General features: G+C 43.4%; 1 protein-coding gene across 3 annotated transcripts; it reads right to left on the reverse strand.

Moving 5' to 3' along the window:
- Nucleotides 1–1478: 1478 nt before the first annotated feature.
- DUS1L (dihydrouridine synthase 1 like) lies at nt 1479–15122 on the reverse strand. Of its 3 annotated transcripts, none has more exons than XM_039716337.1 (13): nt 14765–15122; nt 12778–12886; nt 11830–11880; nt 10023–10075; nt 9181–9263; nt 8914–9017; nt 7820–7964; nt 7057–7215; nt 6673–6789; nt 6007–6173; nt 5396–5433; nt 2384–2459; nt 1479–2050 (listed from the first exon to the last, which is right to left on the reverse strand). In XM_039716337.1, the coding sequence occupies exons 1-13, from the start codon at nt 14999–15001 to the stop codon at nt 1899–1901; spliced, it is 1491 nt and encodes a 496-aa protein (XP_039572271.1). In that variant the 5' UTR covers nt 15002–15122; the 3' UTR covers nt 1479–1898. The 3 variants fall into 3 exon arrangements, with proteins under 3 accessions (XP_039572271.1, XP_039572270.1, XP_039572272.1); XM_039716336.1 differs by having other exon boundaries at nt 10023–10135; XM_039716338.1 differs by having other exon boundaries at nt 6673–6761; nt 7119–7215; nt 10023–10135; nt 14765–15121.
- Between the last annotated feature and the right edge of the window lie 1749 nt (nt 15123–16871).

A 16871-nucleotide genomic window follows, 5' to 3' on the forward strand; every position in this document is an offset into this window, starting at 1 on the left:
TGTGTGCCTCTGAAAATAATTTAGATGTGAGAACCCTTTTCCTGAAGACTGAGCATCATTTTCAACATCATTCTACGTTCAGGACACTGCCCTTTCCTCCCCCGCTCCATGAAAATTAAATAGTGTATGTCTCCTTAAGGGCCTGTGAAACAGAAACAAAAGATGCCTTGACCTTGCTGAGCTGACAAATGACATTTTTTTGATTAGAGATAAACAGAATAATTAGCATATTGCCTATCCTGAAAGTAATGCCTTGTTAGTGCAGGTGTGCCCAGTGTGAACAGTAAGTGGCTTGGCTTTGCTCATGTTGTAATTGGGCCTCTGAGCTTACAAGCATTGGTCAGTGAGCCGTGGCTCCTCTGGACAGCTTTGCCTTAGTAACTGCAAGGTTGGCATCTTGCATGGCTGCTGAAAGGTCAGCTTGAAACTTTTTTCCGTGAGTGTGGTGATTTGTAGCTGGATGCACAGAGGTGGGTGGGTCTATGCTGCAGTGACAAACTGAGCACTTTTTCAGCCCTGTGAGGCATGTTGCAACCTCCAGCCATGACAGGAGTGGACAAGATAAGGTCTGTCTTTCAGATTGACCTTATCTGCATTTCTCCATTGTGCTTGTTAAGAGATGCCTTGGCATGGGGGGAGGGACAAATATATCTTAAATACTAATTCTTTATAGAAAGGTATCCAATTAGTACTCTGAAGTGTAAGGCCCCTCCTGAATTTAGGAGCTGAAGCCACCTTGACTGTTCCTTCACACTGGGGCTTCTGTGATGACACTGTATTTGTGAGAGGGAGTTGTGATCTAAAATCTCTCTGTGTGGGTAAGAAGCTGAATCTCTCACACAGCCCCAGTTCTCTTGTGCTGGAACTGGCTGTTTTGCCTTTGCAGACTTTAAGCAGGGGAATGACTGAGCTTTCTGATCTTTTTGGGAAACTGTAAATGGGGAGAGGTCAATTAAACAGTTTGAAATTCTAGGATAATGAATATTTAGGTTTTTTACTAGAGGAGAGGGGAACAGACCAGGAAACTCAGAATACTTGACAGCTTCAGCATGTATGGTTGTGCAAGGGAAGGAAGAAGGGGACTATTTCCACATGAGGTGGAAGAGGTGGTTTCAAGTTCCCATCTTTAAAAAAGGGATGCATGTGTAGGACCTGCATCTGGTTTTGTCACACGTCTCTCAGAATTTATCACGTGTGAAGGACAAATGACCACATAATGAAGTATGAGACCTTGAGCAGGGAAATATTAATGGACTTGGTTCCAACTTCCCACATATATTTAGATAACCCTGTTAAAATAGAGACTTCATCCTCCCCCAGCCTTTGGCTCATGGAAGACGGTTACATTGGATCATACTGTAAGAAACTAGTAATTGTTAATGTGGATTTAGCAAGATCTTACGGTTTTACGTTTACATTCCAAGCACTGCTGCTTTCATTTCTGCATTAAAAATGTGGCCTACTAAAACACTAACAAATGTGACACATTTTCTGTTAGTGAGGAAGTCACTGACACTGCTATTTTTAGCATGCCAGAAGGCTAATACAAAGTTCTAATACAATAAATTTAGTTGCCAGTATTAAAAACAGAACATGAAGGGTTAATGAGAATACAGGAGGCAGAGTGTAATGGCAGCTTACAGAAATTGTCTCAACCCAAAAATGCAGCATTTTCAGTCTTTCAAATACAGCATTAGACATTTAATTGCATCTCTTATTTCAAATGCAGGATAATTCCCTGAGTAAGCAGTTTTTTACTTAAATAAAACTTTTCCAGAACTTAAACATGTGGAAGAAGTTGACACAGCTGACAGTGAGCTGGAGATGACACATTCTTTGGCCCAGGGAAGTAGTGTAGTGGGCTGGCAGGAGCTCTTGGACTGTTCATTTCCAAAGCTTCACCCTGTACTGTCACCAGCCTCCTTCAGCACTGCTGTCTCCCCCACCTCTGCATCTCCTCCCTGACTGATCTCTGGGGTTTGAATTCCTCTTTGACTGTGCTGCCATGAAAGGGATTTTTCATACTTGGTCTTAAAAAGTAATCCATGACCTGAAAAAGCAAAAGGGGGAACAAACCCCAAACAAACATCCTGAAATGAGAAGACTACAGTGGTAAACAGAATAGCTAATTCCTTATAAAGAATGGGTCTTTACAGACTGGAAACTGCATCCCGAGGCTTTGGAAGCAGGAGCAATGACATGCAGAGAAGGAAGAGCAGTCTTTTAAAATGTACTACAAACTTTTAGATGGCATGTAGTATTTTAGGTAGTATGTAGATTTTAACACCCACCTACACCCCATAACCCAAAGATTAAGTAATGAATATACATGGGAGATGGATAAGATGTTTGCTTGATGCCTGGTAAGGCCAGATGCACTCACCTGGACAATCTGCTACCTCCTTGAATGCTCTTTTCTTACAGCATCCTCGGCACATGTTAAACACACATTTAGTGCCCTGGGTTGGGACAGTGATATAAAGAAGCTTGTGTCAGTGAAAATAAAATTGTTAGTGTTTACTATAATAAGTAACAATAATACAGCTCTGCACTTTCAGATCTTTGGAAAAAAACCCATGTACTCAGCCTAATGAAGATGATGGAATTGATGTCACATTGGGTGCTATCTGGTATTTGCACATAAAGAACAGAAAAACCCCAACCAACCAAAAAAAACCCCACATCCAACTTGTGCTGTCCCCATAGCCTGTTGGGCAGCCCGAGTTATCCACCACAAGCAGCCATATGCCATAAGCCCTCTGCAACAAGCATGAACACATTTGGAGCTTGCTCTGGTTCTCTGCAGCATGAAACACAGTGCTACCATCTGCAGCTAGGCCTACAGTATGTTACCACTAGAATTACTTCCCTACCTGCATCTTAAAACACACCTGCATATTTATTAAAGTATAACGTATGACCCTTAGGGGACAGCAGCAGCTGAGTCTTGGCTAACTGATGAGGTGGCAAAACAAGCCTGGGTCTCTGGGGTGCTTTGCTTACACACAGTTTAGAAAAGGGGGTTGATATTGTTTACCCTGGTTCCCTTCACCCCAGTCAGAAAATCCTTCATGTTTAGGGAGGCTTTAGTTGAGCTCCTTGTCCTTTTGATTCTCCACACCCCCACACCCCTCACCACATTTTATGACATAGCTCAGAAACTCATAATCTAGGGAAAAAATAATTACAGGACTAGTCAGAAGATTTCAAGACCTACCTGCAACATTACAGTGATGCAACAGCAAAACAAAAATAAGTCTTAAGCCCTGGTGCAGACAGTCTTGGTTTATGCACCAAGCAATGTCATTTGAATTACCTATGAAACAGGATGGCTTTGAAAGCAGGCCAGCCTAGTGCTCAGTGCTTTGCCAATAATGAACACAGCAAAAAAATCCCATTTTTTTCAGTAGCTTCAAATTGAGTCTCAGCTGGCTGCCACTGCTGTGCTGCAGTAACAGTGTTACAAAAGGGAGCAACATCACATGCTTGTGTTGCAAGCTCCTGCGCCCCCTGAGGTATATGTAATGCTAATTTTTAAAGCTAGAACACTTAGAAAATTGCTTGCATCTTACACCCCACTTTACAGTTATATTAGCACCAATAAATACACTCTGCTTACACAGCAACACCACCCTGCCAAGCAAACAGCTATGTTCCCCGAGGAAAAAAATAAACAAACAAAAGCAAAATGAACTTTTTGTAAATATAAAAATATTTGAAATTTCAATACAGAACCTGTAAAACCAGCTGCCTCATTTCACATTGCTAATAGTGAAAGTCAATGTTAATCTATTGCAAAGGCAGGACTGAGGATGAAGAGATGCTTAGGCTTGTTTTGATAAAGACAGAGATCCAAACAACACAAACCAGAGCTGCAGGTGCTGTCTACACTTACTGCAGGCTATACTGACATTTATACTAAGAACCATACCAGTTATTCAAATTTTCCCTTTGCAGAAAAACCCTACCCACCACTAACCCCAGTAAAAGGTGGTTTGTTTTTCATTTCACAGTAAAATATGCATGTCATACATGTGTAGAAGTCTGGAGATTTGTTTCCAAGACATCTTCAGAAATTCGATTAACTCACTCAACTGTTTTAGCAATAAATACCCTCAGCAGCAGTAGGACTGCACTTTTTTGGAGAGGAAGGCAAATTCTCTCAAAGAACCTATGTATGTTAAGGATTTTTGTGCAGCACCTTCAACCTCAGAGATTGGTTACAGTTAATGGTTAAAAAGCTTTAGCCCAAGTATGGACTTTCCCCACACACGCACACTTATCAGCAGGACTTGGCATGCACCTGTATGACTGGGCACTGGCACTGGCACGGCCCTACCTCAGGATTTGGAATAACAGAATAGAATCAGAATAGTTTGGGTTGGAAGGAGTCTTTAGAGGTCATCTACTCCAACCCCCTGCAAAGAGCAGGGACATTTTCTACTAGATCAGGTTGCTCAGAGCCCTGTTCAACCTGACCTAGAATGTTTCCAGGAATGGGCATCCACAACCTCTCTGGGAAACCTAGGTCACTGCCTCACCATAAAAACTGACTTCTAATCTAAGGTGCATCTAGTCTGAATCCACTCTCTTTAAACCCATCACCCCTTGTCCTACTCCAACAAGCTCTGCTGAAAAGTCCATTGCTGTATTTAAGTCCCCTTTAGGCACTGGAAGGGGCAGTGAGGCTCCCCAGAGCCTTGTCTTCTCCAGGCTGAACAGCCCCCCTGTCTCTCAGCCTGACTCCTTGACAGAGGGACTCCATCTCCCAATCATCTCTGTAGCCTCCTCTGGGTCTGCGCTAACAGCTCCATGTGGCTGCTGCACCAAGGGCCCCAGAGCTGGATGCAGAGTGCCAGGTGGGGTCTCACAAGAGCAAAGGCACAGATCCCCCACCCCATGACCTGCTGTCCATGCTGCTTTTGATGCAGCCTAGAACACAGGGGCTTTCTGGGCTGAGTGCACATTGCTGAGTCATGACCAGCCTCTCATCCACCAGCACCCCCAAGTCCTGGGCAGGGCTGCTCTCAAGCTGTTCCTGCCCCCAGCTGGGATTTGAGACCACGGCTGTCCTGACCCAAATGCAGAATCTTGCACTTGGCCTTGTTAAACCTCAGAGGTTCCCACAGGCCACTGCTTGAGCTTGTCCAGGTCCCTCTGGATGACCCTGTCCCTCAGGTGTGTCATCACTCCACTCAGCTTGGTGTCATCTGCAAATGTGCTGAGGACACTCTTGATCCCACTATGGTGATCTCAGTGGTGGAGACATTGAACAGTGCTGGTCCCAGCACAGACCCGAGGGACAGCACATGTCACTTATCTCCATCCAGACCCTACATGGACATTTCATTTCCATTTAACAGAAATGCTTTGATGGATGCTTGTACTGGCTTACCTTAGGGTTTCCACACTGATCACATTTTGCATACTTGGCTGAGAGAGAGAGAGAGAGAGAGAGAGAGAGAGAGAGAGAGAGAGAGAGATCATTTCACCAATGGTATTTTTTTGTGGAAGTAAGTTAAAAAAAATCACAACCAGAAAAGCTTGGTGCTTTTCTAGCCAGAGTCCTTTTGAAATAAAAATACAGTACCTCAAATAACAGTGCAAAGGTAAAAATACTTTGAATTTTTAAGTGCCTCTATGTTAAAATCCAAACATTGAAAATTTTAATCCTCAAGTCAAGCATAAAACAGGAGGACATAAGCTTGAAATTCATACAAAATTTCCATTTCAAATGCTAGTGACAGCTACAATGCAGTTTGTAAATAATTTTGATCTTCAAAAGATGCTTAGAGAGAATCAGTGACCTACTACTTTGATCCTTGTTTACTAGTGAACATTATTTGAATCATGTTGCCTGCTATTAAAATTTCAATAGCAACAGTTCCTCCTCTTTTCAGAAGTACAGAAGTAGAAGTACACAAGCCAGGAAAGTTCATAGCAGCAAGTTATGTCAAAGCTGGTATTGGCATATCTCCATACCTTTATGCCAATAAATGAACTTACGTTTTAAAGATGGATCAAAGCTTTTATTTGGATTTCTTAACTTCTTTTTTTGTTTATTCTTTGAAAGAAGCTCAGAATTTCCATCTTCCTCTTCTTCCAGAGCACGTTTTCCTCGCACACCTTTTTCAGTTCCACTATCTCCATTCTCCCTGCATCTCTCCTTTGGCCTGAAACAGTGAATTTCATTATAAGTTGACTGAAGGGAAGAAGTAGCTCTTCCCTGACCATTATTTTGGTTTACAGAAATCTGGGTAAACCATAAATCTTTCTGTCATGGCTACAATGAAGTGTAATTGCCCTTAGAAGTGGGATAGAAAAACATAGCTTCTTTGGCTAACACTGGCAGTTACTAACAGACACACTATCAGATATATCTGTTGGAAAGCCAATTAAAGCTGGTCAGCTAAATTAGGCACACTGGGTTCTTGTTCTCAGCTGCAGTGGGATTCCTAATTTTTACTTTCCAGAGAGAGAGAAATCTGAGGAGGATCCAAAGGAGAAGATGCAAACAATGAGCAACATCCCCACAAACAAAGCAATAACTAGGAAGCAACCAAACTAGAATAAAAATAATCCAAAGTCATCTTCAGTCTTCAACTTTCCTATTTTTTTTAATGGGTGGGAAAGGCCTATGAGTACCTGTAAGTATCAAAATAAGTAACTCACCCTGGCCTGATGTATGGCTGACAGATCCAGTGGAAAAAAGGCAACCCTTCTTTTGGCTTTTCTCCTTCTTTCTGATTAGCTATTTCTTCCTGCAGCATAGAGTTACAGTCAGTCTTCCTGGAGTTGTCAGAAAATACACTAAATAACACTTCAAACTCCAGGAAATCACAAGCTGAAATTTAAGCTAACAAGTTACATATAGGCAAAAACACCCATCTACTATGACATATGAACTGAAGCACAGTTGTAACTCCTAAATCAACTTCATCCCACATAAATTTGTCCAAGCTTAAGGGATGCTACTGTTGTAAGCTACAAATATCAAGGTTAGTAAGCCACAAAGTCCCAGAGAAGTGACTAATGGATGTCAACTCTATGACATACTTGGTACATTCCCACCAAGTGCAGGCAGTGCTGTTCTGGGAGATTGGGGCCCATCTTGGTACCTGGCATCGCAGTTTCAGCTCCCTGTTGACATCTACAATGCCCTCTAGAGTCTTCACTTTTGCTAATTCTTCACGCAGCTGATGGTAAACTTGAAGCCTGAGGCAAAGCCCAAACATCAGTTATAATTAGACTGCAGTCAACTAAAAATAACTGTATCAAAGCATTTTATACACTTTTCCTGATTCATTTGTCTTTGGCAGACGCTTACATTCCTCTTTGTAAGTCCAGAGAAAAGCACACACATGTCTCTTCCAGATAAATACTCAGCACACAACCAAGGTACTTTGACATAAGCTAACATGAACGTACAGTGCATCAGCTGCTTCTCAGCAACAACCCATAGCTATGCTCTTACTCTACAATAAATGCAACAGCACTGTGCCTCACAATGAACAAGGAGATAGTTAACTTGTGTTTGCCATGAAGTGTGTGCATGTGGGCAATTACCACATTGCAAATGGTGTGCTGTGAGATCACACTCTGGCTGATCTTGTGGCAACTTGTTCATTCCCCATGCCCTGTTTCCCAGATATGAAATAAAGGGTAAAAGCCTCAGCCCACACCCTCTCCAGCCAGGTCCAGGAAAGAAAACTTTGCAGCATACTCATTCTGGCCAAACAAATCCTTGTCCAGAAAGCCCAGACACTTTGTAAGCAGGATGAGCCCTGAAAACATTAAAGAGTTCTATGGAGATACTCACGTGTGATGCCAGAGCTTGAAGAGATGAGCCCTAACATAAGACAGTGGACAAGGGTACTTCCTCACGATCTCCAGATACTCCTCAGCCATCTCCCACACCAATGGGTTCCGGCCCTCAAACAAAGCTGGGTTATGAAGATTACCTTCTAGGGAACAAAAATAAATACTCAAAACTTTCATTTCAGGATTGAAACAAAGGCCAAAATCCCTGCTCTGGAGCTTGATTATCTCTTTTGTGATTCTACACCCACAGGCACATCACCCACGTACACTCAAAAAGAACACAGGGTCTGTAATACTCTAGCCTGACCTTGGGACACTATATTTCAATATGCCATTCCTAATTGCACTGAACAGCTCATATCTAATTGAAGTACTGTTTCTAGAAAGGCATCTAACCTTGACAGGAAGACAGTAAACCAATTATTAAATAGAGAAATCACTGCTTTTGTTGCCCAGAAGTTAAATACTGAAATGACAGGTGTCTTGCCATATGTCTGTATTGATATTTGTCTGGCCCAAGTTCACAGATACAGCTTCTCACTGTGCTTTTCTCCACTGGCTTCACAAGCCTTTTGTTAACCAGTATTTTCTAAAACCAAGATTCTATAACCCTTCTTTAATTGTGTGAGTAATTAGAAGCTTTTCTGATGCTTATCCTCGCTATTCCTGTAGGAAGTCATGTCAGTTCTTTCTTGTCCCAACCCAACATGAACCACCTGCAGGAATATTAACCCACAAATGCACTTAGTTCATGGAGCACCATTCAACAACTGTTCCATTGATTAACAGATGTCACATAAAATATTCCAGGACAACAGGAGCCCCTTTGCCTCCCATATGTCAAGTAATTACATTTCAGCTCAACGAGTCAATGGTATTGCAAGTCCAACATAATGATTAACCATAACCAGTCTTAAGGGATTCCTATTCTTGGTATGAGATGGCCAGTATAGGATGAGGGAGAATGGCCACTCAGCTGTAAAGCAAAGCTGTTCACCAAGTCAATCTAAGATTTAATAAATGTACATGGGACTGCTAAGGGAATAAGAAACAACTTTTATTCTCATCAGAGTAGAAGTTAGTTTTCTTTACCTGCACTCATGACACCATGTACTCCTGTCTTACGGATGCATTCTTCCACATCACTGAGACACTGGATGTTTCCATTTGCAAATACAGGAATGTTTACAGCTTTTCTATTCCAATGAATAAAACAGATGCATAAAATTGAGAATTAGAGTCAACCCAGAAATTCTCTTCCTGTCACATAAATTTGCTTGCTCTTCAATGCCACTGTACACTCTATTTAAAATCCAGTATGTTAGCAGGAATCCACTAAGACTGGTACTGCTCACTAACCTTACAGCTTGAATGTGCTCCCAAGATGCCACACCAGCAAGTGGTCCTTTCTGTTCTTTAGTACGGCCATGCACAGTCAGCAGCTGGAACACAACATTACATTTGCTTTCCATGTGTATGAACCACTGGAAAAAATCCACTGAAAATACTTCTTTTCACCCCCTACACTTCAGGGATGCCACTGATTTCCTGCTGCTATTTCAACAGTGCAGGGAGATTAGCAACACAGAAAGATATCAGCAGCTCACCTGTGGCATGGTCTTAGGCTCCTTTCATCTTGCTATTCCATGGCATGACAAGATTCTATCATGGGAGAACCTACAGGTTTCCTTTCCTTTTCCTACTGGATTCCATTTGTGATTCACTTTGAAATTCGTGATATATTGATCTAGCTTTCTCCTCAGCAGAAGGTCCAAATACTGTAAGTACTGTCTCTAACTATAGACCACCTCTTCCAATTTAAATGGAGTTAAATCCTAGAAGGCTGCCTATTTCTTCTAGTGATACTTTTTGATACATTTTTTCTTCTACAGTACTGTGGATTTCATGCGTTCACACTTGCCTTCTGCAGCACTATGTGAATATTGAGATGCTCAACCACAGCGAAGGATGCTGCACAGTGCAGTGATTACAAGAGACTGAAATAATTTTGTTTTTCATACCACACTACTGACCTGCAGCCTAGGGCTGCAAACACACAGAATCTGTCTGCATTCTGTTTGCTCTGTCTGCAAAACAATGCAGCCTATTCATATCCACAGTATACCAAGAACTGGTCATCAGATACTTTACACAAAGATACATGTCCAGTATAGGGGTAGAGGGAACAGCTGCCTTCTTACCTGGCAGCCAGCTTTCTCCAGCATCTGTGCATACTTCACTGTCTTGTCAATGTCTGGGAAAACGCGGATTTTGCATGTGATGGGAACAGAGAGCTTCTCGTTAGCCAGTAAAACTGAGAAAGATTGAAAAGACAGGTAAGTGGGCTGCACAATGCTATGAAAAGTGTCTGCTTTCCTCAAGATCTGATACTGGGTATGGTATGGAAAAAGCCTAAGAAGTTACTGCCATGCAGTTCTCACAGCTTAAAAAATCAGCAGTGTCCTCTGCAAACTTTACTGCATAGTTTAATCACATAACAATGACACACACGAAACACAAAATCTGCAGCCTAACAAGGTGGCATAAAACAGTCACACATTTAATAGCCCTAACACTTCCACTGCATTAAGCCTTCACTTTCAAAGACCACCCCCCCACAACTTAATTATTGATACAAGTTTATCTTCACAGGATATTTTATTCCTTCAACATTAACACTTGCTTGTCTACCTTTCCCACAAAGGTGCTTCACTTCTTTGCAACTTATCACCAGAAAAATCATTATAAGTACATTCCTATCCATGGCAAGCAGAGGCTTATGAAGTGAGGTAGGCTGTGGATGCAATCAAGTAGTAAATGTAGGTTATAGAGTCAGGGTGAAATCTAGAACATGGTAAACTCCCAGTCCCTACACAGTACATGGAATCACAAAAATACCAAAAGGAGAGCTAACAAAGAGATCCAACAGGAAAACACTGAGTAATGTTGTGTCTGAAATTCCCTTCTCTTCCAGAGCTTGGATATACTATGTAGGAAGTCACCTGCTGTCTTCTAATGCAAATCCTATGAGCTCTTATGGTAGGTACTTCCCACCACTCTTTCAAAGGAGCAAGCAAGGTGTATGCAGGTAAAAGCAGAAAAGAGTGCTCCACCATTTTAAAAGCAGCTGGGGAAAGAAGGAGGAATACCTCTCTTATTAGACAGCCTGGGTTCACCCAGCTAGATGACCTGGGTTCTCTTCACACCTTGAGGCTATTCTGATCTGCATATTTCTCAACAGCCATATTACATGCTGGACAAGGATGCACTGTCTTATCTTCCAGGTTCTCAGCAGTGTCTTTGTACCAAACATCAGTCAAGATTCCCCAGACCACACGGAATGCAAACAGAAATAGGACAGTCTAACTTCATGGTTGCAGCACTTGCTTTGAAGTGGGATGAAGGCACATTCTCAGTTCTACAAAATGACCAAAACCTTGCTTTTTATGTCAGTTACAAATGTATTTCTTAAAAAAATATAATACTGTTCACAACAGCTACTGATAGCCTGAAAATAGGCTATCAGTAGGAGAAGAAAGGTGCAATTTGCTATACTCTGGACAGAAAGAGTACACGGAATTGATCAGAAAAGGGCAACTGTGGCTTCAAGGAGAAACATGACCCTTGGCACCTGAGAACTTCTGTGTGAAAAAGTAAGGAACGTACTGGGACTTCTACTGTTTCTAGAGCTGGAGAGCCACTATGCTATCATATGAGACTGGGACTTAATTGACTCACTTTCACCTGAAGCCTGTTTCAGGTACAAAAGTCTTTTAGCAGATCTAGTGTGAGTTTGCAGTGGGATACCACCAAGTATCTTGAGGGTGCTGCTGGAATACAGTATGAATTAAAAAAGAAAAAAAAAAAGAAAAAAAAAAATAATACAACTGCCCCTTTAAAACCCAAACACAACTCTGCCCAAAGAAATATGATGCATCTCCTTTCCCCCAAAATCCCTAAACCTCCTCTCAATAATTAGTTCATTCTATTCCCTCTCTAAATACTTACTCATTCTCTGAAGCAGATCCCACTCCTCTTGCAGAAATGCTCCATAGTGACCTATGATAAAACAGCATATGACAGACTTGTGCAGAAGAGTAAGATCCTGAAGCACAGTTTTCATAAACTCTCACAAAGATCCAGACACTCATATGCATCACTGGCAGAAACAGAGCTGCTCTGTCCTGCCCCAGCTGGAAGAGTGGGATCATTCTGTTGTCCCTGCCACTCCAAATTTACAGGATAAACAAGGAATACCCACACCCTACATTCACTGGTACTCCCCAAGGCTGATGTGTTGACATTTGCAGCTCAAAATCCAACTTCTAAGGGTTTACACCAGATGTTTAATAAATCCTATTAGAATAACAGATGATCAGACTGAAATATCTATTTGTACCAGTAATCATTTCCTATTAGTCTTTGAAAGATATTTTAGAAGAAGAATGGGCAGTTATTGAACAAATATTTTCTCAACACCTTAACTGATCCAAAATTTTCAAACACTGCCTCTGGTCTTCAAACATGCAGTAGTATCTAAGGGATTCAGTAGGTGTCATCATCCTCTTTACACTATTGTGAAAAAACTCTGCAAGTATCAGGGAAACAGGAGATCCTAAGGGTCTCAATTATCTAATTTTAAGGGCAGTTTTTCAAAAATAGGCCTGTTTGAGCAAAAATGAGAAAGAAAATCAAGCTCTTACTAAAAATAATGTTTCTGAAGGATATTCTAGACAAGGGAGCTGCCACTTAAGAGAAATTAATTATATGTAATTTTTGCTTTAGGTACTACAAAAAGCATTACCTGCTACATTGGGTGTAACTAAGTCTGACTTCAGCAGTACTGCAGCTTCCCCAAGGCTTGATTTGGCCCTCTTGATATTTTACTGCCAACATTCACATTTGAAACACCATTTGCCATTTCTCTACTTATCCAGGGTTCATATTTGCACATACCTCTCTTTGCAATCATTTGGGGGCAACCCAAATTTAGGTCTATGGCATCACAGTAATCCTGAGCCAACAGTGCTGCCTGGACAAACACTTCAGGATCATTGGCACAGAACTGTGAAAACCAAAAAGAAGTGGAATAATCAGGCAATAGCTTTCTTCAAGTACTGACAAAATGATATCATGTAGTTATGAAGCAACCACCTGCTACAGAAAACAAGCAAATATGTGCAGTTAATAATACCAAACACTATTTCTCAAAATGATCAAGGGAAGCCATGTGATGTAATCTTTTTGGATCTCAGTAAAGCATTTGATACTGTTTCTCACAGGATGGTTCTGGACAAAATGTCCAGCCCACAGCTGGATAAACACATGGTGTGATGGGCAAACAACTGACTCATGAGTCAAGTGCAAAGGGTTATAGTGACTGGGATGACATTAGGCTGGTGACCGGTCATGACCAGGGCTCTTTAACAGCTTCATAAATGACTTGTAACCGTGTAACATTTGTAACCTTGCTGAGGATACCAAACTGCGAGAAGCTGTCCACGCCCTGGGAGGCACAGTGGTCCTGCAGAAGGACTGTGACAATCAGAGGGCTATGCAATCACAGACCACATGAAGTTTAATAAAGACAAGCAGCCTATTCTCAACCTGGGACAGGGTGACTCTGCATGTATGGACAGACAGGGGAACAAAAGGCTGGGGAATAGTGCTGCAGAAAGGGGCCTGGGGGTCCTGGTTGATGGCAAGTTGAATATGAGTTTTTTTGTGTGTCAAAATAAGCTACCTCCCACAGAAGAAGAATAATGTACAAGATGCTGAGATTAGCTCATTTGGTTAGAGCATGGTATAGCTAATAACACTAAGGCTGTGAGTTCTATCCCTGTACAGACAATTCACTGAAGAGCTGGGCTCAATGCACTTGTCGGTTGTGGGTCCCTTCCAACCCAGAATATTCCATGATTCTGTGAAAGCTGTACTGAGACAGATCAAAGGTCAACACCAAAATGTCTAGGGAACAGCAGAAACAGAAATTGTCTTTATGGACTTTGGAAACAGAAGGTGTGTTTGTTGCACCCAAAGACCCTTTCTAAACTCACGTAATGTTCCAGAATCCAGTACATCCCACAGCAATGAATTTCACATTTTAAACTACCACTGTGCTTACTTGTTTCCCACTCATCATCTTCAAGCCAGTAATATTTCCACACACTTCTCTTATCTCTCCCCTCAGTCAAGGGAGGCACTTCTTTTCCAGGGTAAAGAGTCTTCATCCATTTAACTGCTCCATGTGTGCAAATCAGTCATTCCTCTGCTCATGACAACTGTCTTTGCCTGCATTATTCTCCAGCTTCACAAGCCACTTTCCATCTTTGGGATGCAGTGAAATACCTTAATATCACACAGTAGTCCAGAAGCAGAAGCAACACATGCTTTAAAGTCTGTCCTGTCTTCCTTGCATCCTTTCTCTACAGCTAAACACTGAGCTCAGGGTTTCAGATTACTACTCAAAAAAGCTGAGATCCTCAAGTGGTACCAGATCCAGGACACACCCTGACTCTACAAGACCAACTGTAATCTGTTTCTAAAGATGAGGTGCAGGGGACTGAAGCCCTCTGAGAAGTACAGTGCTCCAGGCCCCTGTGGTTAAGACAGGGTTAATCCTCTGCTAACCATGGGATAAACAGAAAAGCACACATCTTCATGAGCTAAGTACTGTCAGCGGTATTTAGATGAAGAAAACGAGATTTCTGTTACACTATATAACCACGTTAAAATGTGTATGAGGCTGACTACCTTCAGCTCGTGCACATTTGGGAAACGCCCGGGTTTGTCAGCACGAGCGGGGTGGATGGCGCGCGTGCCCGTGGCAATCGCGTGCTCGGCGCTGCCCACGCAGGGCACGGCAGGGTGAGCCCAGGGAAGCCCTCCCGGCAGCCGCCGCCCCGGTGCTGACCGGGGGAGCCGGGCCGGGGGCCGCGCTCACCTGCACGATGAGCGGGCGGTCCTCGGGACAGGCCTCGTCGTAGAGGTTCTCGCGGCGGTAGTTGGCGTCCCTGAGGAAGACCTGGGCGTGCAGCATCGGTGTGTAGCAGAGCTGGGCACCGTGGCGGCGGCTCAGCAGCCTCCAGGCCAGCTCGCTCTGGTCCACCATGGGCGCCACCACGTAGTGGGCGCTCCGCAGCGTCTCCCTCCAGAAGGCTTCCCCGCGCAGCTTCGGCATCTCCCGCTCGCCCGCCGGCGCGGCGCTGCGGCTGCTCGCGGCCCGAGGCCCGCAGGCTGCGGCGACCGCTGCGCGCGGGCCGGGCCCCGCCGCAGCCGGACGGTGCCACCGCCATCTCGCTCCGGCCGGCTCCGCGGTGCAGCCGCGCGCCGTCCCCCCCAGAAACCGCGGCGCTGGCAGCAGGGGCCGCGGGGCCCGCGCTGCCCGGGGCGGCTGAGGGGCGCTGAGTGTGAAATACAAAGCTGTGTTTCGTGCCAGTACAGCGTGTGTATCTGTGATTGGGATATGTGTGGAAACTGACCGTGGGAAGGTTATAAAGACAATTCTAATAAATAACTGAGCAAGTATTGCTCATACTTTACCATATTAATTGATAAATTGATTGCTGCTTGAATATTGGCCTGGACAAGCTTCTCATTCCTAGCAGAGGGCCGGCTGCGGGGCGCCGTGCAGGCGCGGTGTCCCCTCAGGTGCCGCAGGGAGCCCCGGCCGCAGGAGCTCCCATCCTTCATCCCCGGCCCTAAACCAGGCCTAAACCAGGCCTAAACCAGGCCTAAACCAGGCGTCTCTGAGCACTGGGCCTCCGCCGCAGCCGGTGCCGCCGTGACTGAGCACTGCAAGAGCTCCCACAAAGTGAGAGGCCTGTGCTGTCCTCGGTGTGGGATGGTCGGGGCAGAGAGATGAAAATGGTCCACAGGACTGAACCAAATGTAACAGCATCCATGATGATAGCGTTCATTTTGCAGCATTTTGTATAAAGCTACTGATCATCACCAGGATGAGCACAGTGGAGGAGTTCTGCTTCTCTCAGCCAATACCTTCCAGCACATAAAAAATGCTTAATCTCTGCTCCAGTCAAAACAGCAATGTAACTTGAGTTATCGGACTTCTTTTCTTCAGAAGTGAAAAACTTCAACAAAATCATGTAACAAAGCACCGTAGCCTAAGCAGAGTTATGTGTAAACTCCCATTGCCCAGTAAGCCTGTTAGTCTATCCACTGACAAGCCTTCACATTGCAAGTTCGTTGTCAAAGCCTGTATTTTCCCCCCTCTCCAGCTTTCTAGCACTCATGGCTGTGGTTGTTGCAATAAATGTTTCAAGCTTCTAAATATTTTTTACCATCTTTCATTACCTCTCTGCAGCCTTAAGAACGAGGTTGCTATTTTAAACATACAGCTCTGCCCCCTACTATCAGCACTCCCCCTTTCTCTGATGAAATTGCTCCAGAGGCATTTTTAAATTTCTTTTGACCCTGATTTGCAGGCATTGTGTCTGGTAACTTAAGTGCAAAAGAAACAAACACCTGCTTCCTATTCTACCTTAAACCTTTTGGGTTTTACTTGACCTCCACTTTCTGGTAGGGCTTCTGCTTTCTGGTAGTGCTATTTTATGTAAACAGCTCTATTAAACTGTAGCCCTTCTTGCATTGTTTTTACTGCTATCTTCAGCAAGAGAGATGTATTTCTTCGCCTTCTAAGGTGGTAGACTAGAAAAGGAAAATAATAGCTTTAATATTCGTGACAACATAAGCTGTGTGCCATACATTCTTCAACTCTTTATATTGCAGATTTAAGGTACATGGTCCATCATTTCAAAATGGCAATGTGCATTTGTGAGCCTAAACAATTCCCCAGTCAGAGAACTGCTCTTCAGTCTTGAGACTGAGATCAGCATGGTTTTAGCCTGTGAGAAGCTGTCTGAAAAGGATGAAATGCAGCAGCTGACAAGAATCCCCACTTTAGTTTCACAGAGAAGGGTAGGTATGAGGGATTTCACTTCTGTCCTTGTCTTCTCAAAACAAGAAACTGCAATATTGGATTTTGCCTTCTGATATTATTCTACATGTCTAATCTGATGGACTACTGATAA

This window comes from Passer montanus, unplaced genomic scaffold (assembly GCF_014805655.1).
Source record: "Passer montanus isolate IOZ18808 unplaced genomic scaffold, ASM1480565v1 scaffold35, whole genome shotgun sequence".
Classification (NCBI taxonomy): domain Eukaryota; kingdom Metazoa; phylum Chordata; class Aves; order Passeriformes; family Passeridae; genus Passer; species Passer montanus.